The sequence below is a fragment of the Protobothrops mucrosquamatus genome, unplaced genomic scaffold, assembly GCF_001527695.2.
Source record: "Protobothrops mucrosquamatus isolate PMUCROS unplaced genomic scaffold, P.Mucros_1.0 scaffold_84, whole genome shotgun sequence".
Taxonomy (NCBI): Eukaryota; Metazoa; Chordata; class Lepidosauria; order Squamata; family Viperidae; genus Protobothrops; species Protobothrops mucrosquamatus.
The window spans coordinates 304,062-330,915 of record NW_015386160.1 but is presented as its reverse complement, the minus strand read 5'-3'; the positions used below and the strand labels follow the sequence as shown (position 1 = coordinate 330,915).

General features: G+C 38.5%; 1 protein-coding gene across 1 annotated transcript; it reads left to right on the top strand.

Annotated features, from left to right (window-relative positions):
* Positions 1-14,164: 14,164 nt before the first annotated feature.
* LOC107285941 (vomeronasal type-2 receptor 26-like) lies at positions 14,165-26,481 on the top strand. Its single transcript, XM_015814220.1, has 7 exons — positions 14,165-14,446; positions 15,269-15,697; positions 17,968-18,195; positions 20,437-20,525; positions 21,277-21,385; positions 23,657-23,825; positions 25,577-26,481. The coding sequence occupies exons 1-7, from the start codon at positions 14,165-14,167 to the stop codon at positions 26,479-26,481; spliced, it is 2,211 nt and encodes a 736-aa protein (XP_015669706.1).
* The last annotated feature ends 373 nt before the right edge of the window (positions 26,482-26,854 follow it).

The following is a 26,854-nucleotide window of genomic DNA, read 5'->3' as shown; positions in this document are numbered from 1 at the left end:
TGGGGGAAGGGAAAATTCATTCCCCACCCTCTCAATTGCCCTAAAGATACAGATAATCCTCAACTAAAATTTCTGTTGCTAAGGGAGATAGTTGTTAAATGAATTTTGCCCCATTTTACGACCTTTCTTGCCACAATTCAATTAAGTGAATCACTGCAGTTCTTAAATTAGTAACTTGGTTAAGAGAATCTCACTTCCTCATTGACTTTGCTTGTCAGAAGGTTGCAAAAGGTGATTACATCATTCTGGGACAGTGCAACCATCATAAATATGTACCAGTTGCCAAACGTTCAAATTTAGATCACATGCCCATGGGGATGCTGCGACAATTGTAAGTGTGAAAAACAGCCATAAGTCACTTTTTTCAATGATGTTGTAACTTTGAACGGTCACTAAATGACCTGTTATAAGTTGAGGACTACCTGTATATTGTGATTCAATATTGAAAGCTGCTGAGAGATTCAGCAGAATACCCCACCAGAGGTTCAGTGTCCAGCAGAGTTAATTCACAGGCACAATCAGTGCTTTCTCTGTGCTGTGACTCAACGAGAAACCCAAGTATAACAGGACCAGATATTCNACTATGCCCATAAGTCATGCAAAAGTTTTCCCCTCTTGCATAGTAGTAAGTGAAGTCATACAGAGAATCAACTGTGATTCCCAAATCCCTTCATAATTATCAAAATCACAATGATTACTTCATCTTCCACTAAAGGCTAGGGGACTTCTCTCACCCACAGTTATTTTGAAACAGGGTAGATGTTAGTAACCCTCATCCATAGATTTCTCAAATATTTTGTAATTCTTATAAAAATTTGAAGCTCTGGTCCACAAGTGCCTCAAGGATGATGAAGAACACATGGTGAGACTCCTGTAGGCATACTGTACAGGTCGGAATTTTAATGCTGCCATTTTAATGTGCCAGATTACATTTTATCTTGCTTGACCAAGTCAGTGGATCTGTGTTCTTTGGCAAGAGAAGTGTGCTTCTCCTTAGACAGCTCTGAGGCCAAAGACAGTGGGCACCTGTCTCACAGAACTACAGAAGATCTCCATCATGATATCTGAAATACTGCTGATGCTGCTTCTCCTGGTATCCCATTTTCCATGTGGGACGCTGATGACCAAATGTCCATTGAACATAGAAGAAGAGGCAAATAACATATTTAATTACTACAAGCCAGGAGATTTCCTGATAAGCGGAATCATTTGTACAGCTAACAGTTTTTTAAGACCATATCTCTTCTTTAAGCCTCCATATCACAGATTTAGTAGGTAATTCCTGATGTGAACTTAACACTAGTGATTAATTCTCTCTCTCTCTCTCTCTCTCTCTCTCTCTCTCTCTCTCTCTCTCTCTCTCTCTCTCTCTCTCTCTCTCTCTCTCACACACACACACACACACACACACACACACACACACACACACACACACACAAGCATCTTTCCAGTCCTCATCTGTTGACTTTCAGCTTTTTTTTTCATCAGAAGGCTTATGGGCAACTTGTGCCCTAAAAGGAGTTGAGGCTGGTATTTTGCTTTCTACAGAATGAGTGCTATCTTCCATCTTACTCTTTGCTCCAAAGAAAAATCCATTTCTAGTAAGTGGTTGTTGTTATTACGTCTTGACATAAAAAGTTGTTGTTGATTTGATTAGGTGAATTCAGTGCAGTACTTTGGAACCTTATTTTAGATATTCAATTCAGTCACTGAACCAGGATAAATTAACAATAAAATTAAAAATTACAGTCTTCCCCTATGGAAGTATCAATCCATATAGACTGTGAGGGAAGTTACTAAAAAAATAAAATTAATAATATAGAACTACAGAACTATTGCAAGATAAAATGCTTACTATTTCACCTAGCTGATATGAACATTAACATTTTATATGCTTTTTTAAATAAATATTTTATTAAATTTTATTAGGGTAATAAGGGTATAGGGTCAAAAAGGATAAAACAAAGGGAAACATACAAAAAGGTTAGACTAAGGGAAAGGGGTAACACAAAAGTGGGATAAATCCCACAAAATAACATCGCTTCAGCAAGTCAACTAGTCTGGATATACATATTAAATCTAAGTAATTACTCTAGTATTAAACAACTTTCAATATAATCATGTAAATAACAAATTAGTCAATATATCTCATTCATTTCACAAGTTTAACAATGCTTAATACTAATTAGTTATACTTAATTATGTTGATTATAGTTTATCATATTATTTGAAATCACAAATATGCAAAAAGGAAGAAGAAAAAAGAAACAGGTTCATACAAGTAATCATAAAATATAAATACAAGTTATCAATTATCTCTTTAAATTTCATAACTTTTTCTCATTCTATCGTGTTTCTAACCAGTAATAATTTTTTTCCCATGTTTTAAAATAGATTGTATCTTCTTTCTCTTTCATTTCTAAAGTTAATCTATCCATTTCTGCACATTCCAATATTTTTGTTATTATAGACTGATCAGATGATAAGTTTTCATTTTTCCAAAATTGGGCAAAATTATTCTCACAGCTGTCAACACGTGCAATATTAAATATTCATTCTCTTTTCCATAATTCAAACCTAATATACCTAACAAACAAAGTTCTGGTTTAAATTCTATCTGTATTTTAATCATCTCTTCTAGCCACATGTGAATCTTAAACCAGAATTTCTTAGCCTTAGGACATATCCACCAGAGATGGTAATAGGTGCCTGGTTGTTGTTTACATTTCCAACACATATTTGATACATTTTTAAAAATTTTCTCTAATCTAACTGGTGTCATGTGCCATCTATAAAACATTTTATATAGGTTTTCCTTATATGCAGCTGCTTTAGTAAGTTTAATGTTTCGGTCCCATCATTTTTGCCAATCTTCTAAATCTATAGAATAACCAAAATTCTTAAACTTTCTTAATCAAATTTTCATCTGTTTTCAAAAGTGTTTTATCTAGTGGTGTCTATTCTTTGAAAAACCCATTACTTTTACATCTTTTTCATATCTTGTTTGAATTTGCAAGTATGACCACCATGTTAGATCAATGCCATTTTGTTGAAGTTCTTGCCTATCTTTAAGTTTTCCTTCTTTATCTAAAATGTCTTTATAGGCCACAAGTTTATCATAATTGATTAAATTCGGATACGCAAATGCTTCCATTGTGGAAAGCCACTCGGGTATTTTCATATAAATTTTCTTTTTAATTCTCTCCCACTCTGAGAGTAGTACATTCCTTATGGCATGGATTTGAAAGTATTTATGTACTTTATTTTTCTCATACGGAAGAAAAGCATGCCAACCCAGTTGCAAATCATGTCCTTCTAAGTAAAGAAGTCGCTTATTTCTCAGTGTGATCCATTCTTTAAGCCACAACAAAATGGTGGCTTGGTAATAAAGTCTCTGGTCTGGGAGCCCAAAGCCCCCTCTGTCTTTTGATTCTTGTAGCAATTTAATTTTGATTCTTCCTTTTTTCCCTTGCCATATAAATCTCATTATTGTTGCATTTAAGTCATCAAAAAATTTCTGGCTTAATTTAACAGGAACCGTCTGGAATAGAAATAGCAATTTAGGTAAAATGTTCATCTTAATAGTCGCTATCCTTCCTAGTAGTGATAATTGAAAGTTTTTCCACTTCTCCAAATCTATTTTTATTTGTTTCAATAATCTTTCATAGTTGTCTTCTTTTATTGTTATACATTTTGATGTTAAATTGATACCTAAGTATTTAACTTTTTTGGCTATCTGGAGATTTGTTTTTTCCGCAAGTTGAGCTTTCTGTTTTTCTGTTAAGTTTCTTGTAAGTACTTTAGAATTTTCCCTATTTATTTTCAACCCAGCCACTTCTCCAAATTCCTCTATTTTCTGCAACAATTTGGTGGCTGTTTCCAAAGGCTCCTCCAAGATAAAAACCAAATCATCTGCAAAGGCTTGTAATTTGTATTTCTGGTCTTTTATCTCCAGCCCTTTAATCTCCACATCTTGTCTAATGTTCCTGGCCAACACTTCCAGTGTAAGAATAAATAACAAGGGTGACAGTGGGCATCCCTGTCTTGTGCCTTTCTTAATGTCAAAATTATCTGTATAGTCTCCATTTATAAGTATCTTTGCTGATTGTTTATTATAAATTGCTTGAATTGCATTTATAAAATTTTCACCAAAACCCATTACTCGCAATTGATGAAACATAAATTGCCAGTTAAGATTATCAAAGGATTTTTGTGCATCCAAAAATATCAATGCCATTTGTTTCCCGGGATGTTTTTCATAATATTCTAACACATTTAAAATAATTCTTAAGTTATTCTTTATCTGTCTTTTAGGCAGCAAGCCATTTTGATCTGAGTGGATAAATTCATTCAAAAAAATTTTCATTCCTTCCGCTATTATTGCTGTAAATATTTTGTAATCCACATTTAATAATGATATTGGCCTGTAGTTTTTAATTTGTGTGAGATCAGTATCATCTTTGGGAATCAGGGAAATATTGGCTTCTGCCCAGGATTTTGGTGTTTTTATCCCCAAAAACGTTTTGTTACAAAGATTTTTCAGTATCGGGCTTATTATGTCTTGTAAAGCTACATAAAATTCCGCTGGTGAACCATCAGGTCCCGGAGTTTTATCTTTTTTTTGTCTTTTCATAGCCTCTGTAATTTCCATCATTGTTATTGTCTCATTCAACATATGTTGCATGTTCTCTGGTATCTTTGGAAGGTTTGCTTTTCTCAGATATTCCTGTATTGCCTCCTTAGAAACTACCTCCGCCTTGTAAAGTGTCTTATAATAAGTTTTAGCAATTGTTTCAATGCATCATTATGACAATGTATTTCGACTTTTGAATCTATTATATGCTTTAATAATAGTGACATCTATTATTAACTGTCTACTACGAAAAAGTATGGAAATATTATAGAATATTCTACACAGTGTACTGTCTGAAAAGACAATAATAACAATAAAAGTAAAATTGTATTTTATGACAAAGGAATTTTAAGTTTAATATCAAGGATTCAATAGCTAGCAATGCCTCTGTGCAAGGGCAGGCTCTATCATGGCTGGTGAATTTTTATTCTTAATTTTGCAAGCTGATATGCAAAATTCAGAAATTTGATAGGGTATTGTTGGAAAACATTCTGAAAGAAACAAAAAAATGTAAAAGTTATCAAAAGGAGTAGGCAGTCTAGTCAGCCTTGGAGAGATGAGAGTTATTCTATCTCCTTATTATATGAATAACGAGTGGTGATTAAGGCTTCAGGCTAGAAACTGGAAGAACATGAACTCTAGTTCCACTGGTTGGCCTTGGGCCAGTCACTTTCTCTCAGCCTTAGGAAGGAGGCAGTGGCAAACCACTCTGGAAAAACTTTGCCAAGAAAACTGCAGGAACTCATCCAGGCAGTCTGCAAGAATTGAACACAATTGAACAGGAAAAAAAAGGAATAATAAAGAAGAACAAATTTGGAGATTTTCCAAGATGCACAGTGTTATTCCAGAATAAACTGTCCCAATCCTCAGATTATTATTAGAAGAGAGCTCTACTAGAACATCAGTCTTCCCTTTTTTTCATCAAGCACAGTCAAAGTCACTAGATCCCTTGGAGGATATTGGTAATATTAAGGATCATCATGTCAATACTGTTTCAGAATGACCATGCAGATAGAATTTATCGAGGCTGATCTATCCTCAATCTTAGAATTAGAATAGAATATAACTGGAAGGGGCCTTGGAGGTTTTCTAGTCCAACCCCTTGCTCAGGCAGGCAATCCTATACCATTTCAGACAAGTGGCTGTCCCGTCACTTCTTAAGAATCACCAATGATGAAGCACCCACAACTTTTGAAGGCAAGCTGTTCCACTGGTTTATTGTTCTCACTGTTAGGAATCTCTCCTTAATACCAGGTTGCTTCTCTCCTTGATTAGTTTCCATCCATTGTGTCTTGCCTTGCTTTCTGGTGCTTTGGAAAATAAGTTGACCTCCTCTTCTTTGTGGCAGCCACTCAAATACTTGAATACTGCTATCAGGTCACTCCTAGTTCTTCTTTTTGCTACACTAGCCATACCCAATTTCTGCAACTGTTCTTCATGTTTTAATCATCTTAGTTGCTCTTCTCTGTACTTTTCCAAAGTTTCAACATCTTTTTTCTAATATGGTGACCAAAACTGGATGCAGTATTCCAGGTGTGGTCATACTAAGATTTTATAAGGCAATACTAATACTTCATATGATTTTAATGTCAAGCCTGTGTTTATATAACCAAGAATTATATTAGCTTTTTTGGCTACTGCAGCATACTGCTGGCTCATATTTAAGTGATTGTTCACTAAGATTCCAAGATCCATTCTCACAATTATTGGTATTGAACCAAGTTTCACTTAGTCTATAGCTACACAGTTGGATTTTTTTCACCCTAAGTGTAAAACCTTACTTTTATCTGTGTTGATTTTCATTTTGTTAGATAGGGCTCAGTGTTCAGGTTTGTCAATATCTATCCTCAATCTGGCCTTTTAGTTCTCCCTGTAAGGAGATAAGGAAGTTCTTGGAGGAGTTCATTTTCTAAATTTGCATTGGTTCAGGATACTGAACAAAGTCAGCAATCATCTAATTTGGTAATCCCCTTAGGTCCATTAAAATAACCCAGATTAGATGGGACTGAAAGAAGAGCACATGAATTATATTCAAATATGAAACAATAGCTCAAGATTTATTAATTGATTTTGGTTCATTGTGTGCATAAAGTCAGTGGAGTCTTTTATGGATTACATAGCTAAATTGTCATGATGTTCTGTCCCTAACCTGCTCTTTCAAATTTTCAAGGGTACTGTCAACGCTGCTAATATTGAATATTCTTGCTTTGACAAAATATACAGAACTGCCTGGTATTTTTAGAGTTAATTCAGATGATGCGGGGGGAGGAGAAAGATAGGACTGCGTGCGGGAAGTGAACGGAAGTGAATCTTTGCTCTCCAACTTAATTGGAAGATGTGAATCATGACCGCAAAATAGGGGAGGGGAAATGCCTGGAATGTTATGTGCAAAGGGAAGGGAAATTCAAATCTTGGCATCCATCATGCCATGCTGACACATCTCTACTAATAAAGGGTTTTTTGGTTAAACCATGCCTGAAAATTCTTTGAAGTGTTTCATTACTCAGACACATGACATAATGCCAAGATCCGCAAATCTTTTAAAGTTATTGCAAGGTCCCGGACCTCGATCACTATTCCTAATCTGAAGGAGATAGATGACAAAGATCCGGGGAAGATCTCATTATGGAAGGAGAAAGATGGCTTGAGGCCAGCCCTTCAGCAGCAGCAGCTTCCTCAGGGAATGGAGCGGCAGCCAGCCAGCTGAAGGAGAAAGAATTCTGGCAGATCTCCCAGCTGAGAGCAAAGACTTCAAAAGCAGAATGCAGAGATAACGAAGTTTTGGGTGAGTCGCTGGAAAGATTTCAAAACCCAGAGGTGAAAAGCAGAAATCAATTCCTGGAGAGAGGAACCTATACCCCTCCCATGGCCCAGCAGAAAGCCTGTCAGAACCTGTCTTCCCCTGCCAGGGACTCCAACCCTGAAGAGAGAGGGAATTCCAGTCTGAGGCATCTGCAACAATGGATAGATGGGGTTCCACAGCACATGGATAGTCAGTGATTTCTGAGCTTGCCACAACTAATAGAGGCCTTGCAACAGCTTGGGGTGGTACAGAAGCCAGGAGATCAGCAGCTGGTGGGAGAACGACCACAGCAAGGAGACTGGCCAAAGCCCCCAAACGTGCAACCCCTAGGCATAAATCTGCAGCCAGGATGGGGCCAGCAGCAAGAAGATTGTCCACAGCCCCCAAACGTGCAACCCCTGGACACAAATCTGCAGCCAGGATGGAGCCAACAGCAACAGCCACAGTGGGGGCTGCAACAGCCTATAATGGCACCCCCTTTCAGAGCAACCTTCGATGGAGACCCAGAGAAGCTGATTTTTTTTCTCAACCAAGTGTGTTCTCACTTGAATCGCTGACCCTATCTCTACCCAGAACCAGGTGCCATGGTCGATGTCATTGCGTCCAACTAGAGGGAGAAGCATCTGAATGGCTGAACAATCTATATAGTGAGCAAGCCCTGAACTGGGAGATCCCCACCTTTTCCTTTTAGAACTGAGAGAAAGATTTGAGGACCCATCCATAGGCCTCAAAGCAGCAGAACAAATCCACAAAATAAAACAAGCCGGCAGGCCTGCCCTGGAGTATGTGCAAGAGTTCCACAAGACAGCAGGTCAAATAGAGGGGTGGCCTGAGCAGTCCCTAATCCATCACTTCATCAAGGGATTAGACAATCATCTGTCTCAGGCCTGCATCTATCGAGAAGTACCTGATTGGCTACAGGAGTGGTACCAGACAGCAGTGAAGCTAAACATTAAGCTCTCTCACTATAAGAAGCCTCCCCCACACGAACCCGAGCAGCAACCAGAGCTACTCGGACTGCAATCACCCCCTTGAAAGCCTTCAACTACTGCAATGGCTGAGAGACCCAGGCCACCTACACGCCCATCATTTAAGTGTTTTCGGTGTGGACAAAAAGGACATCGAGTGGTCACCTGTCCAGTCCCCTACCCCCGGCTGCAAAGCAGACCAGAACCAGCAACGAGAAAGAAACCTGCTCAGCGGCTAACGAGAGAATAATCCAACCGGCTCACGCAGGAACCTGTTGCCCGGATTATACCCCCCACGCAGGAGAATGCAAAAACTCCGGGTGGGGTGGGGGTGGGCCCGTCACCACCCCTGCTCTACCCTCCTTTGACAGCGACAATGAAGGAGAGAACGACCCGATGGTGAGTCGACAAATTCCGCCTTTTTCATTGGCCGCCAAATTTATAATCCCTAAATCTGGGGCACAAATGGACTTAAATGTGCTAATTGATTCTGGATGCACCCGCTGCATTATTAGTGTGCTGTTTGCCATGAAAATGGGCATACGGGCAAAACAGCTTTCCAAACCGGTGAGGTTTGAGCAAGCCGATGGCTCCCTGATGGGAGGGACTCTTGTCACACAATTAACCAAGCCCTTACACCTAGAAATAGGTGCACACTGGGAGTTTATTCGCTTCCTGGTGGCTCCAAAAATGACTGAGGCAGTGATCCTAGGGCTAGGCTGGTTAGACAAATGGAAGCCGTTTATCTGGTGGGAGAAAGGAATGAGAACCGTGAGACTACCTATAGGGCCTAATCCCCCCATTAATTCAACAGATGTTGCAGGGCATCTTAGGCCACTCAATGAGCGAGTGCACATGGCCGCCTCACCGCCTCCAGGTGAACCAGTCATCTCCAATGAATACCGGGACCTGGCGGAGGCATTTAGTGAAAAAGAATGTGATGCCCTACCCCCTCACAGACCCAATGACTGCTCCATCGAGGCAAACTCCCACGACCGAGAATGTATGCCATGTCCCCCCTCAAAATGGAGGAGATGCAGCGATACATGAACAAAAACCTAGCGAGCGGGTTCATTGAATGGGCCAAATCCACTGTGGGAGCCCCTGTGTTGTTCAAAGAGAAAAAGATGGGTCTCTTCATCTCTGCATAGACTGTAAGGGTCTCAACGCTGTGAGTGTGGAAAATAAATATCCCCTCCCCCTCCTAAAGGACTTATTAAGGGGAGTGTCTTCACTAAATTAGACCTGAGAGAGGCATAATACCGGGTGAGAATAAAAGAGGGCGACGAGTGAAAAACTGCCTTCAACTGTCCTATGGGGAGCTATCAATTTAAAGTCATGACATTTGGACTACAGGGGGCCCCAGCTGTATTCATGCAGTTGATTAATGAGGTCCTACATGATCACTTATACAAAGGGGTTTTGGTATATCTTGATGACATCCTGATATACAGCACGAATATGACTGATCACATAAAGCTGGTGAGAGAAGTGTTAAAGAAACTATTGAATGCCAAGCTTTATGCCAAATTGTCGAAATGTGAATTTCACCAAACCCGATTAGACTATCTTGGCTACAGAATTTCCAACGAGGGTATTGAAATGGATCCAGCCAAGGTGAAAGCTATAATTGAATGGCATCCCCCAAAGACTTGCAAACAGCTCCAGAGCTTTCTGGGTTTTGCCAACTTTTATCGTCAATTCATCCCCTCTTTTGCCGAGATTGCCCTACCCCTTACAGAACTACTCAAAACAGGCAAAGGAGGAGGGAAGCCAAGACCGGGCGAACCACTAGCATGGACAATGGGCTGTCAAACAGCTTTTGAGAATTTAAAGAGACTATTTGCTTCTGAACCGGTCCTAAAGCACCCCTGCCCAGGGGAACTCTTTGTGATTCAAGCCGATGCCAGCGATGTGGCAGTTGGAGCTGTTTTACTGCAAAAGAACAAAAGTGGGGTCTTGCAACCCTGCGCCTACACCTCTAAGAAATTTACTGAGAGCGAGCAGAGATGGGCAATCTGAGAGAAAGAGGCCTTCGCGATTAGATGGGCACTATTAAACTGGTGACACTATCTAGAAGGGAGCAAGGTGTCATTTGAGGTATGGACAGATCACAAAAATCTAGAAGCACTGAAAACTTCCCACAAATTGTCCCCAAAGCAAGTGCAATGGGCACAGTAATTTAACTGCTTCAACTTCACTCTAAAGTACATACCAGGAGGAAAGAACTTCCTAGCTGATGCGCTATCCTGGTTACCCCAATACAAAAGTGAACGGGAGGAGGTTAACGAGGCAATTATCCCCAATCCACAAACTGCCACTTAACTTACACCTCGCAGGGTCCCCAATCCTGATGACTCTGGAGTAAAGAAAATAAAGCAAGAGCTCCTCACCGATCAATGGTTCAAAGATAATCAAACCTCCCTTATCTGCAGGGATGGCTTGGCTTACAAAGGGGGGAAACTATATTTGCCAGAAGCCCTCCATCTTAATGCTCTCAAACACAGCCATGATGTAAAACAGGCTGGACACTTTGGACACAGGTGGCCAGGGCTGAAACGGGATGTAGAAAACTATGTAAAAAGTTGTACTGTATGTGCCACAATGAAAAGAATCCCAGGGAAAACCCCCTGGTTACTGCAGCCAGTGGCAGACCCTTCTCAACCCTGGGAAGAAATAGCTATGGACTTTATAGTAGACCTACATGAAAGTAGAGGAAATACTGTCATCTGGACTGTGATAGACCTGTTCTCGAAGCAGACTCATTTCATCACCTGCAAAGGGCTCCCATCTGCCCAACGACTGACCAAATTGTTCCTGAAACACATTTACTGGCTGCATGGAGCCCCTAAGCGAATAATTTTGGACAGCGAAGTTTTGGAAGAGGGTGCAGTTCACAGCGAAGTTTTGGAAGAGTTTTCTTAATTTGATTGGATGATCTCAATGTTTAGCCCAATGGGGCTGCAGAATCCGCTAACAAAATGGTGGAGCAATATGTTAGATGCTACGTTTCTTACCAGCAGACGAACTGGACTGACCTCCTCCTTTTTGCAGAGGTGGCGTAAAATAATTCTGTGCACAGCACAGAGTAGCCACAGGAAGAGTTCAGCCGAATACCTGAATATCCTTAGGTGCCCTCCGCTTCCCAGACACTTGACCAATGGGTGGGAAGAAGTTTGGAGAAACACAAAAACTGCTTTAAAAAAAGACTTTTGAAACCTATAAAAAACAGGCTGATAAAAAGAGGGCTCCCCAAAGAACATTCCAAGTTGGGGAAAAGGTTTATTTGTCAACTAAGTATTTACACCTCAAATTGCCCAGCAAGAAATTGGGACCAAAATTCTTGGGGCCTTTCCCCATAGTAAGGATCATCAATCCGGTCACTGTAGAACTGAAACTCCCTAGGCTTTTAGGGAGAATTCACCCAGTCTTCCATTGCAGCTTGTTAAAACCTTATCGGGGCTCCACTTTAAGACCTCCCCTGAAGAAGGCACCTGGGCCTCTTGTAGTTGCGGGATAGACCCACTATGAAGTGAAACGTATTCTTGACTCTAGAATTTTTAAAGGGAAATTGCAGTACCTAGTACAATGGAAGGGATACCCGTTGTCTGAAGCCACCTGGGTGAAATCCAGTGAGGTGAAAGCTGATGGGTTCGTCAAAAGGTTTCATGCGAAATACTCCAACAAACCAAAAACTAAATCATTAACATATGCTTTTGCTTTGACAAAATTTACAGAACTGCCTGGTATTTTTAGAGTTAATTCAGATGATGGGGGGGGGGGAGGAAAAGTGAACGGAAGTGAATCTTTGCCCTTCAAGTTAATTGGAAGATGTGAATCATGACCCCAAAATAGGGGAGGGGAAATGCCTGGAATGTTATGTGCAAAGGGAAGGGAAATTCAGATCTTGGCATCCATCATGCCGTGCTGACATGTCTCTACTAATAAAGGGTTTTTTGGTTAAACCATGCCTGAAAATTCTTTGAAGTGTTTCATTAGTCAGATACATGACAGGTACATTCATTGCCACTGTAACTGAATCCAGCCCCATTGTTTTTAGTCATCTTCTTCTCTTTCTTTCCAACATTCCCAGTATTATAATTTTCTCCAGAGAGTTAACTCTTTATATTAATATTTCCAAACTGAGATAATTTGAGCCTGGTCATTTGTGCTTTGAATGAACACTCTGGTTGAATTGATTGATGTTCCATTTCCTTGTTTTCTTGGCTGCCCACAATATACTCAGGAGTCTTCTCCAACCCTAAAATTAAAAAGTGGCAATTCTCTTTCTCTCCTGCTTCTTCAAAGTCCAACATTTACTTCCATAGAGTATTACAGGGAATCCATGAGTTGAACAATTCTGATTTTTGTAGATATGGACATATAACTTCCTGACCATTAGAACAATTAACCAGTGGAACAACCTGCCTCCAGAAGTGGTGAATGCTCCAACACTGGAAGTTTTTAAGAAGAGATTGGACAGCCCCTTCCAACTTTATTATTATTATAGCATCTGAATATATTTCCAGGGCCTTCATGGCTGCTTTACTAAGTACTAGTCTGTGATGTATTTCTTGACTGCTTGTGAAAAGGTCTTGGCGATGGAAGGTCCAAACACCCAAAGCCACTCAATCTTGCTTGAGTTGAGCTGAAGCCTGCTGCTCCCTATCCAGGACCCTCAGCCTCCAGCCCCTTGAACAAAAAGACCACATTTTTTTAAATTGAGATTTTTGTCTTTCTTAGCTAAAGAACATGACTAATAATGCAAAAAGTTCTTCTATTTTTATTTATGGTATCTATCTATCTATCTGTCTGTCTGTCTGTCTGTCTGTCTGTCTGTCTGTCTGTCTGTCTGCCTGCCTGCCTGCCTGCCTGCCTGCCTACTTACCTGCCTACCTACCTACCTACCTACCTACCTACCTACCTATCTATCTATCTATCTATCTATCTATCCCTATCACATTTACAAACTGCCTATATTCCTCACAGTTACTGTGGGCATTGTCAAATAAGATATAAAACATAAAAATATAGATAATATAGATATTATAATATAAGGCAGATTAAAACAAGAATAAAATGTCTAAAATTCAGAATTAAAAAGACAGGGCAGGTCCTTCAAGCCACTAACTAACCCCATGGCTGTGTGCATCTCTGTGGGTCCCAAGTGAGTCAGCAGAACCAGACATTTCTGAACAGTCAGGTGAATGGGTACCCACCTCATCTCTGGTGGAAGAATGTTTCAAGGGGCAGGGACAATGGCATAGAAGGCTCTCTTCCTGGACCTCACGAACTGAAGTTCTTTAGCTGATGAGGTCTGCAAATACTTTCCTACCAGACCAGGTGAGATTGGCCAAAGTAATGGGATGAAGATGGTTCCACAGGTAGCCTATCCCAATGCCAGGTACTTCAAAGGTCATAACCAACACCTTCAATAGGACCCAGAAGCAAACTGGCATCCAATGCAGCTTGCACATAGAGGCATATAACAGAGATGTTATATGTGCAGTCCTTTAGGTGTCCATAATTGCTGGAACAGCCACATCCTGTGCCATCTGAACTTCCAGATACTTTTCAAGAGTAGCCCCAGGTATAGTACAGATTGTTAGATTGTCAAATTTGTGCACTAGACTTATAAGACAGCAATCCAACTGATTAGTTATAAATGTCCTTAAAGGAACAGTTTCAGGAAATATGATGTGATTTTATGAACTGAAGATGAAAACCAACTGCAGTCTCTTATCTTGCAGTATACGGAGTATGAGCTACTCGCATGTCCTGCCCTTCTTCTTTGCCATTCATGACATCAACCAGAATCCAAAGCTGCTACCCAACATCACCCTGGGCTACAACATCTATGAGAACTTTTTCAATGCAAGGTTAACATATGAGGTCATGATGGACTTAATGTCTACAGGGCAAGAGAATGTCCCAAACTACAGTTGTGGAAGACAAAATAATCTTCTGGCTGTGCTTGAAGGGACTGATTCGGAGTTCTTTTCTTCCATTTCAACTATGCTGGGCATCTACAAAATTCCACAAGTAGGAATGAATACTGAAGCTAATTTCATTTTGTAAAGTCTATTGATAATCCAAAAGGAGTCAGATAATAAATAAAATAGAAAGATTGCAGAGCTTAAAGAACACCTGAACTATTCATCAGGCATTCAAATACCTTTCTTGATTCTTACATCATTGCATATCTTGATTTTTTTAAAGATACATAGATTACACAGAGATGTTTCAGCTGAATGAACCTTCACCCATAGCTCATCTGAACTGCTCTCAACCATATTTTGCATGGAATTTGCATCCTCTTTTCCCGCCCTTCTGCCTCTTCTCCCTGTCTTCTGGTCACTGCAGTCTCATGTCTTGGCAGACAAAAACATCTTTTCACCCTTATTCCAACAAATTCCAAACAAAATCTCTAAGGATTGTAATGAAAATAACATAGGCAAATGTTACTTTAAGAGAGTTTTTCCCTACTTGCACCTAAAGACAATGAAAACATACCCAGTTGACATATTTTTTTCTACTGCGCTCACATGTCATTCCATTTTCCCCAATCTAGGATCAAAGCAAATCAAATGATATATATTTTTAAAGCCTTTACAATACAATAGTACAGCAAAGAGAGAAACACTGTAATACAGAAATTTCTTATTGGGAAAAGGAAAAAAGAAAAGGAAAATAAAACAGCATATCTAATGAAATGTTCTGTGCAGTTGTATAACTTGGTGAATATAATTGACCAGCTGATATGTCAGTATAGAGTTAACATCAGAAAAAAAATCCCTTAGAGGTAAGAACTTATTTTTGTCCTTAAAAGCAAAGCAATCAACCATCTTTTCTGTTTCATCTTAGATCAACTATGCGGTCATCAGCCACATTCCAGAGCAGAAACTTCATTTCCCTTTTTTCTACCGGGTGAGTCCAAAACAAGAACCTCCTCACTTGGCAATTATCAAGTTGCTCCTGCATTTCCGATGGACATGGATCGGCCTCGCTGCTCCGGACAATGAAAGTGGAGAAAAGTTCAGAAGAACCTTTGTGCCAGAAGCCGTAAGGAAAGGTGTCTGTGTTGCCTTCTCAGAAAGCTTACACTTGGGGCCTAGAGCAGCGAGGGAAAAGAACAATATTGAATATTTTAGCGACACTAAAGTGAAAAGTATTGTTTGTTACTTGAACTTTCCAGTCACATTAGTACTAGCAATGCTAATACGAGACATTGAAAAGAAAAAAATCCTGTTTGTGGGAAAAGTATGGATTGCTACAGCTTTGTCAGATTTAAATGTGAGATTATTTTACCAATTGGTTAATCTCCAGCATAACCATCTTTTATTATCCTTCTCAACTAAGACAAAGAAAAGGACACAACATTTTGATTTTAATTCACATTATTCTGCTACAGGAAAGTTTGGGGAGGCAGCATTTCAGTGTTCTTATTTAAGCCCTTTGTTGTCTAAGAAAGTTTGGAACAGATGCCTGGAAAAAGAGACCTGGGAAATCCCATCCCCGGATCTGGTTGGAAGAATCCTGTCTGAGGATGGCTCCAGTATTTCCACAACAATCCAGGTTGTGGCCTGGGTCCTCAGTGCTGCCTTTTCCTCCCAAATGAGTAAGAGGAGGATGCCTGCTGGGGACCACCAGACACTCCAGATGGTACAGCCATGGCAGGTAATGCTTCTTCAAAAGGTTGCTGATGGTTCCCTTTCAATTCTTAAATGTTACATTAAAGATAAGCATCATCGTATGGGGATACCCTAACAACAATTGCCTGTTTCTAATATTTGTTCTGACCAAACAGATAGATTGTGTTGCTGAATCTTCTAGATTAAACCTGGTGTGCTGATTCAGGATGCTTGTGACATTTGGATATGATGTTTCAAGAGACTGGAAGTTTCTTTTCACAATTGTTGAATAAATAACAATAGGATGTGACATTTTTTACATTTTTTACATTTTTTTAAATTCTACAAGCTAGACTCCAGCAGTATGTTGACCGAGAATCACCAGAAGTACAGGCAGGATTTCGAAGAGGCAGAGGAACTACAGATCAAATTGCCAACATACGCTGGATCATGGAGAAAGCTAGGGTGTTCCCGAAAAACATCTATGTCTGCTTCATTGACTATGCTAAAGACTTTGATTGTGTGGATCACAACAAATTGTGGCAAGTTCTTAAAGAGATGGGAGTACCAGACCATCTTATTTGTCTCTTGAGAAACCTATATGTGGATCAAGAAGCAACAGTGAGAACGGGACACGGAACCACTGATTGGTTCAAAATTGGGAAAGGAGTCTGGCAAGGCTGTATACTGTCGCCCTGCCTATTTAACTTATATGCAGAGCACAACATGAGAAAGGTAGGGCTAGATGAATCAAAAATTAGAATTAAGATTGCCAGGAGAAATATCAACAAACTAAGATATGCAGATGATACCACTCTAATGGCAGAAAGTGAAGAGGAATTAAAGAGCCTCTTGATGCGGGTGAAGAAAGAGAGTGCAAAAGTTGGCTTGAAACTCAACATTAAGAAAACCAAAATCATGGCATCCAGCCTTCTCAATTCCAGGCAAATGGATGGGGAAGAAATGGAGGTAGTGACAGATTTTATTTTCCTGGGCTCCAAGATCACCTCAGATGGGGACTGCAGCCAAGAAATTAAAAGACACTTGCTCCTGGGGAGGAAAGCTATGGCAAATCTAGACAGCATACTAAAAAGCAGAGACATCACCCTGCCAACAAAAGTGCGTATAGTTAAGGCCCAATTTTCCCAGTTGCAATATATGGATGTGAAAATTGGACCATAAGAAGGCTGAGCGACAAAGAATTGAGGCCTTTGAACTATGGTGCTGGAGAAGACTTCTACGATTCCCTTGGATTGCAAGGCATTCAAACTGGTCAGTCCTAGAAGAGATCAACCCCGACTTTTCTTTAAAAGGCCAGATCCTGAAGTTGAAACTCAAATACTTTGGCCACCTAATGAGAAGGAAGGACTCACTGTAGAAGGGCCTAATGCTGGGAAAGATTGAGGGCAATAGAAGAAGGGGACTACAGAGAATGAGGTGGCTGGATGGAGTCACTGAAGCAGTAGGTGTGAACTTAAATGGACTCCAGAAGAAGGTAGAGGACAGGAAGACCTGGAGGAACATTGTCCATGGGGTGACGATGGGTCGGACATGACTTTGCAATTAACAAAAACAAGGATGTGACAATAACCATCATGCTCTATTGAACTTCCACCATTGTTGCACAACATGTTTGGGATCTGAGCTTACCAATTTCATAAAGAAGAGCAGGCTAAAATAATAAATTAAAAAGATCTATATGTTTGTGAGAGGGGGAGACAGGCAGACATAGACAGACAGACAGAGTGGAAGGAGCCTGGAAGAAACAATGGGAGTGGGAAAGAAAGAGAGGGAGAGATGTAATTAAAGTGAAAAATATACTCTTCCTACCACATTTGCAGACAGAAGCACTAGGATAAAGTACCTCAGTTTTGACATAGTGCTCAAATGAGAATGTATACATTGAAAGGGTGATTCTCCATGTCTTTTCAGCTCCATCCATTTCTAAGAAACTTCCAGATTTACAATTTTTCTGTAAATGACGTTTATTTGGATGAGTATGGAATTCCCACTGCTGACTTTAATATCATGGACTGGGCAGTATTTCCCAACAAATCTGCTGCTGGGGTGATAATTGGGAATGTTGAAAAAGAAGTCTCTTCAAACATCAAGATCTCTGTGGATGAGAGCACCATCATATGGCCAACATCTTTCAAACAGGTAACCAAGTCTGCCTCTATGTGGGTTTTATTGTTCACCTGTTCCTATGTATCCATGTGATTTTTTGGTTTATCAGTCTTTTAACTCAGATGGAGAGTCACCACTGCTAAAAGGACAAGTTGAAGGAGACACTATTTCTCCTGGTCCTCTCAAAAGAGCTATTCTTATGATAAGGGATATCCGGTTTGACGTTGTGATACAGATGTGGGGAGGGCAGAGCCCCACACCCCAAAGCTGATTTCCTTCAACCAGGGAGCCCCAAAAGGCCAAAAGTCACCCCAGAGAGGCGACAACAAAGGAGGAAACCCTTGTTGATCATGGGCAGATGGCAATTAGCCCATTTGATCTGAGGAAATCCCTCCAAACTGACAGAAGAAAGAGGGACTGCATTCATGCAGTCTGTCCAAGAGCTACTGACAGCTGGGAAGGGTGAGGACTATCCCTATGAGAGGATCAATAACAGCATGTCATGGAACTGGGTGAGAAGATCCTCTTTTTATCTACTATTTTTGAACACTATTCCTTGGAATAAATTCCCCCAAAGCAAGAACTCCCCAGATGTGACTGCAGGAAGGGGATTCCCCCCCTACCAGAGAAACAAAAGTGGCAGGAAGAAAACTTTAAGAGGGACAGGAATAGAGAATACAGAATGGTAAACCATGAGTAATATAAAGACATTGCTTTGCTAAATTTGATCAACCGTCAAAATTATTAATTTGTGCTTAAAAAATAACAGTATGAGACTAATTTTATGAATAACTTTTGATTTAAACTCCAATTACTTGGGAGAGTGACATCTAGTGGTGACATAGAGACAAAATCTTTCAGTATATTATCCCTGGGATGGACTTGGCATAAAGCCCAGATACAGATAAGCAGCCAGCTGGATGACTTTGAAAGCTCTTGGAACTGTAACAAACAGCTGAAGATAGAAGGAAGCAGCACTTTATGTAATATTTTATCACTGAATGTATGGAATTATACTGCTCACTGTGGATTACAAACGTTGGTTGACCTGGAATTTCAAGAAACATCTAGAGACAGAGAACAATATGGCTTTTTACTACTCCTGGCTTGGTGAGTCTTACTGATTGGTTTAAGATTGGCTGGCCATTTTGGATTACAAACATTGATTGATTGGCAACTCTTGGACTTTGGACTCTGGACACAGGGCTATAATAGACTTTATAACTGCTCCTCCAAACCTGATACTGACAGACAAAACTTGACTACAGTTTTCAAGTTTTTTGTGGCAAGTCAGACAAGAACTGTAAGAATTACATAACATGATTTTAAATTTAAATTGTGTACTGATATATTGAATACAAGATCTGGGTTTTTTTTCAGATAAAGATACTTTCCAGGGGGCAAAACAGATTGATGATAGAGTAACTGGAGGGGGAATAAAAAAACAGAGTATCCCAAACCTTGCTAAAACTTCTAAAAAATCTGCTTCAGCACCATCATCTGGGTAGCCCAGCCCAGTATATCAGAGATTGATTGAAGCCATGATTCAACAAGAAAGGAAATGCAAACAACATTGCAATCAATTCAGGAACCAATCGTTTCATATAAAGAAGATACAAGAAGACAAGGAGACAAGAAACAATTTGGATAAGATAAATGAGCAGGTCTTCAATATAAACTCACAATTAGAAAATTCTCAACAAATGATTAGAAAAAATGAGCAAGAAATCCAGAAAATGGAAGAGAAATCAAAAGAAACTGAGAAAAAGATGGAGGAAAGAAAAGAAGAAAATCAAAGAATAGCACAGGAAAATAAAAGCCTGGAAGATACAATCACAATACTGGAAATGGAAAAAGATCTCACTTTTTAACAGAACAGAACATACCTGAAGATAAGGAGGAAGTCCTAACAGAAATGATTACTAATTTGTTTGCTGAGGCAGTAGAAGTGAAAAAAATGAGATGGAAGGAGAATTGGATCAGGTATATAGAATTAACTCAAGCTACACAAGGAGACATAGACTCCCTAGGTTCACGTTAGATTTGTGAAAAAAACAATGAGAGATGAAATATTGAAGAGAGTGAGAGATGAGCTGCTGATGTATAGAAAAAAAGAAATTGTGGTCTTGAACAGATCCCTAGGAGGATAAGAGATTCTTGAAAATACTACCAATTTTTGATTATAAAATTAAATGAAAAAGGAGTGAATTTCAGATGATGGATCCTGGAGGGAATATTAATAAATTGGGATGTAGATTGGACTTCATGTTTAAGGCAACAGAGTTCTATGAGACATACAGAAGCTTTCTTGAAGAGAAAACACAAGAACCACAAGGGGATAGGGAAGATGAAATACAGAGAAAGTTAGTAACAGTTAGTAACCCATAGAAAGAGAAGGAGAAGAAAAAGAAGAAAAAGAAAACACAGATCAAGAAAGAAAGTAGGTGATAAAAGAACAGAGACAGGAATTGTCCACCAGGTGAATAAAACCTAAATATAAGTAAAGAAGATGGAGAAAGAAAGTGGAATTTTCTCAATGAATATAAATGAATTGAACTCCCCATCAAAAATAAATATTTTCTGCACGATTACGGAAACTAAAAATAGATGTAATTTGTCTCCAAGAAACACATATAAAAAAACAACACTATAAATTGCTGGAATACTCCAAAATTGGGAAACTTTATTTTACATCAGCACCTCAAAAAAAAAGAGGGATCTTTTTATATATAAAAGAGACATTGGAATCCAAACAGGTCTACTCAGATAAAGAAGGAAGAATCCTAATGGTAGAAATAATGATAAACCAAAAACAGATACTGATGGTAGGAATATATGCACCAAATAACAAACAAAAAGAATTGTATCAAAAATTACAAAGAAAAATATTGGAAATGGAATATCAAAACATTTGTTTGATAGGAGATTTAATGCAATTGTAGATAGAAAGTTAGATTATAGAAACAGCAAAAGAGGGGAAAAGGGAAGAAAGACATTCTCTAAGGTGTTTTTTAGAATGACAGAAGAAATTTCCATACAGGATACTTAGACAGAAAGTAACCCAAAAAAGACCCAGTACACATTTTATTTGAATAGACATAAATCTTGGCCTAGAATTGATATGATATGGATGTCGTCTGAGCTAAGTACTAATATATATGAGATTGAGGTAAAACCTAACATTTGGGTGGACCATAATCCAATAAAGCTGACCCGGAAAGAGGTAAAGAGGAAATCAAGATGGACTTTAAATCAATCTTTGTTAAAAGAGAAACAATTTGTAGAATTAGCAATAAAGGAAATGGAGTTTTTCTTTAAAGAAAATAAAAAGGAAGAGACATCAATTCAGAATGTATGGGACATAGCCAAAGCGTATTTTAGAGGATTAGCTAAAAAGAAGAAAGAAAAAAACCCAACAGAGAAGAATTCAAGAAACTGGAATTAGAATTACAAATACATCCACAAGAAAATTGTGAAAAGCAAATGGAGACAGTGAAACATAAATTAAATTTAATAGAGTCAGAAGAATTGGCTCTACAAATAAAAAGGATAAAACAAAACTTTTTTTGAAAATACAAACAAGCTGGGGAAATGGTTGGCATATAAACTGAAAAAAAGAAAGAGAGAAGAAACTGATAATAAACTACAAGATGAGAAGAGTGACTTACAATTTCAAACTGATGCAATTAAAAAAACAAAGAATTTTATGAAAAATTATATGATGTAGAAGGAGTTTCTCGAGACAAAATGATACAATACTTGGAAAATGCAAACCTACCAAAAATACCAGAAAACTTAAAAAATATATTAAATTAAAAAATTACAATGATGAAGGAAATCACAGAAGCTATAAAAAAACAGAAAAATGATAAAATCCCAGGACCGGATGTGCTACCCGCAGAGGTTTACAAATATCTACAAGATACATTAAGCCTACCAATGAAGAAAGTGTGTAACGAGGTATTATTAGAGGCCAAACTACCAAACACCAAGCAAGTATTACTTTAATATGAAGAGAAGATTCAGATTTGACACAGATAAAAAATTATAGACCAATATTATTATTAAATGTGGATTATAAATTTTTTGCCTTGGTAATAGCAGAGAGATTGAAAAGATTCTTAACTAAAATTGCCACTGTTAGATTAGCAAAAATGTTTAAAAATATGTCTAGCAAATGTTGGAAATGTAATCAAAATCCCAGTACATATTATCATTTGTGGTGGACATGTGTAAAAGCAAAAAACTTTTGGACTAAAATACATACTTGATGAGAAAAGATGTTAAGAAAACATGCAGATTTTAAACCTGAACTTTTTTTTTTACTAGGCATAATGCCAGAAAAGTTTGATAAACAAAATGTATATTTAACATTACATGTATTTGTACTGCACTGGAAAAATGAGATAGCACGATTGAAGGAAGCAATAATGAAGAAAATATTGGACTCTGCAGAAATAGACAGACTCACATTGAGAATCAAAGGAAAAGAAGATACAGAATACTTTCAAATATAGAACTTATTTTATCAATGATTGGAAAAGCAGGGGTGAGAGTAAGAATTTAACCAATATGACTAGGCAAAAATCAACCCAGGCAACATATTGTTCATTAAGCACAAATGAATTGTAGTGATAGAAAATTAATAAAATACTTTAAAAAAAATCTATTGCTTATGATGGGAATACCAGCATTGTTCCGGTGTAGAATGGAAAAGATGTTGTTGGCTAGGCCAAAGCTGCTTGTAGCATGTAAGGAAACTTAGGAGCATCACAAACCAGGGAACTGGCCTTTGACACTGAGGGACTTACGGTAGGGCGTTTTATTCAGTGGAATCTTTGGTGTTCTCTGAGCTTGGTTGTTTGTCTGCAGGTAATTTCATTGGTTAATTTCCCAACTAAGTAACATCATCAATGCCTGATGATAGTAGTGATAATGTTATTTACTCAAGTAATGAAATATCTGCAAACAGGCAATCAAAACCAGAGAGGATCAAGGAGTTTACAATTCAACCCTGAGTTATACAGATTTTCTTCTGTTGAATCATTCAATGTTTTTTCAAAACTGGAGTCTCCTTTGAGACTCAGTAGATAGTAAATTGAGATCTAAGAAATACATATTGTAAGAAGGCAGAGGAAATGTTGTGACAGATGGTATTCTCGCAATTGCTAAGATAAGATGAAGTAACCCTTTGCTTTCCATGCTTTGGACTAGACTTTCCACAGTTTTGTATCCTTGACCAGTTGGCTGAAGCTGATAGGATCTGAAGCCCAAATGGAGAAAAATCCCAGGATAATGATGATTGGACTGGAGAGTCAGCAGCTTTTTCTGACCATTAAGGGGACTCTGAGATCATAGCCTGCTGAAATGAAATTGCTAGTGGAGAAATTTCACTAAAACAAAAATATTTTCATTGTATTTGGAAAAAGATCTTGAAAGTACCTTCTTGAATTCATGAACTCACTTTGGTGCTCACTTCCATTTTTAGAAGTAATCCCCTCATTCATACATTTCTCTGATTTTTCTTTCTGTTCAGAAGGCCCCCTTTTCTAGGTGTACGGAAAGTTGCCTCCCAGGATATACCAAGCTGACGAGAGAGGGAGAACCAGTTTGCTGCTATGACTGTTCTTCGTGTATGGAAGGAACTATCTCTGTGCAGGAAGGTAGGTAATTCAAGAACAAAGAAGAAGCACCAGTCTTTTATTCTAAGGAAAATATAGTAGCAATAGGAATTGCACTTAGACTTATATGTTGCTTCATAGTGCTTTACAGCATGCTCTAAGCAGTTTACAGAGTCAGCATATTGCCCCTCAAAAATCTGGGTCCTCATTTTACTGATCTCGAAAGGATGGAAGACTGATTCAACCTTGAGTTGATCAGTATCAAACTTAGGCTGTGGGCAGAGTTAGCCTGCAATAAGGCATTCTAATCACTGTGCCACCACGGCTCTGGTATTAGCAAGATTTGTTCTCATATACCAATATGTTACATCTAGACTCAGGAAACAGACTAAAAACACTGCAAGAATTGTTTAGTGAAGGTAAAATTCACCATGGTGGATGTTTTCACAAGTTGCTGAAACAATAACAAGCAATTTTGAAAAAGATTGAGAGACCTTAAGAAACACGACAGCATTTGAAACACATATAGAAAACAAGATTTATGATTAAGAACCATATATAAATTGTTTTTGAAATACAACATGGAGATGGAAAAAAATAAACATTTTTATGATAAAATGGATGCAAAATGTCAAACAATGAATCACAATACAAAAATGAGAAGAGCTTTCAAAAAGAAAAAAACAGAAAATTCATGCCAAGTTATAATTTAAGGGGAAATTGCTGCAAAATTGCTGTTTTTCAAATGTTCTACAGCTACATCAACAATTGCAAAATAAACAAATAATAGAACATTTAATGTTGGAAAAGCCATGAGAAGAAGGAACACTTTATCATCTGTAGTGGTTATGCAAAAAAACCTCAAAAGCATTGGAATGAAATACATCAAATTATTCAGAAAAATCCTATACAAAATGAACTGAAATCACAAATATTCTTTATAGGTATAGTTTCAAAAAGCAAAAAAAAAAAAAAAAATGCTAACTCTAACCCTAACCTCAGATTCTACTAAGATATTTTTTCTGGCAGTTGCAAGAACAAATTTAGGAGAGAATTGGAAAAATAGATATTTTGTCAGTGATGTCAGATTGGGAGGTCAATTTGGAGAATATGCAGCAGTGACACAATTGACAATACCTACAGCAGTGATTTTTGGCAACATTAAGTCATGTGGACATGAACTCCAGCATTCCTCAGAAGCCATGGAATTCAGGGAATTGGGGAATTCTGGCTGAGGAATTCTGGGAATTGAAGTACACGTCTTAATGTTGTGAAGGTTGAGAAACACTGATCTACAGTATCTGTGATGAAGTTTAAGCAACTTTTTAAAAGAATAGCTCTCCTATGTGGAACACATTGAACAGCAGGATATATTTAAAGCTTTAGAACATGATTTTTAACCAGAAAGTTGTGAGATGAATCAAACCTAATATCAGATGCCAGCAAGAATCTTTACACTTTAAAGTAAAACACACATACACAGAGAAACAAATAGATTATGTGTGGAAGTGGTGTGTTTGTGTGTGTGTGTGTTTATTCTACTCACAGCTTGGGGAAATAATGAAAGGAAAGAGAGAAATAGTTATCATAAACATAATTAACTACTTTATTCATTCTTAGTAATTAAGCATTTTTTTCCTTGCATTTCATTATTCTAATAATATAATTTCTTTAAAAATAGACAGAGAGAAAAAAAATCTTCATTGCTCTATCTACATCCTGCTTCTGGTTGTTTGGTCATGATGTGCTGAATGTCATTGAATCACTATTTAAAAAGCAGTTGTGTTTTCCAGATGTAGACCAATGTACAAAATGTCCAGATGACCATCTCTCCAACGAGAAGCGGGATCAGTGTGTTGCCAAAGTTATAACTTTCCTGTCCTACAGAGAAAACTTAGGTTTCATCCTGGCTGTCTCTGCCCTTTTTTTGTCTCTTACCACTGCCTTAGTTCTAGGAATTTTTATTAAATATCGAGAAACTCCCATAGTCAAAGCTAACAACCGTGATCTCACCTACATTCTGCTGATCTTTCTCCTGCTTTCCTTCTTGACTTCCCTTCTATTCATTGGTCAACCCAAGAAAGTGACATGCCTTCTTCGACAAACTGCCTTCAGTATTGTTTTCTCAGTTGCTGTGTCATCCTTGCTGGCCAAGACTATCATGGTTGTGATGGCATTTCTGGCCACAAAGCCAGGAAGCAAAATGAGGAAATGGCTGGGGAAATCTTTGGCCAATTGCATCATCCTCTCCTGCTCTGGTGTTCAGGTGGGCATCTGTTTCATATGGCTGGGAATCTTTCCCCCATTCCCAGATTCTGACTTATATTCCCAAAAAGGGCAGATCCTACTGCAATGCAATGAAGGTTCAGTCATCATGTTCTATTCTGCCCTTGGCTACTTGGGCTTTCTGGCTTCCATCTGTTTCTTGGTGGCTTTTCTAGCCCGAAAACTACCAGGGGGCTTCAACGAAGCCAAGTGGATCACCTTCAGCATGCTGCTCTTCTGCAGTGTTTGGGTTTCTTTTGTCCCCGCCTACCTGAGCACCAAAGGAAAATACATGGTGGCTGTGCAGATCTTCTCCATCCTGACCTCCAGCCTCGGCTTACTTGGCTGCATCTTTGTCCCCAAATGTTATATCATCATTCTGAGACCTGACATGAACGCGAAGGAGCATCTAATGTTGAAAAACAATGAGTGAACTTGATTTTGGCAGTTATATTTTATCCAAATTATTGCTAAGTTAAAATAAGACATTGCAAACAGTTATTTGTTCAAATAATTTTTTCCCTCCCATGTGATTAATCTTACTATCAATAAATAGCATAGTGATGGTTATTGATGTTTCCTCCAGCAATTTAAAACCATGTTATTTGTCTTCTAATCTACATTTCTTCAATATCCATTCAATATACAAGATGAATAAATAAGAAAGGAGAGTACAGTGTTGTCTCATTTCTTTACTGATCTGGAATCATACTGTTTAACTCTGTTTTTTTTCAGAGTCTGGCTTCGAGTCCTTGTGTAAATTTTTTAAAAGGACAAAGAGATATTGTCAGATTGTCATTTCTCAA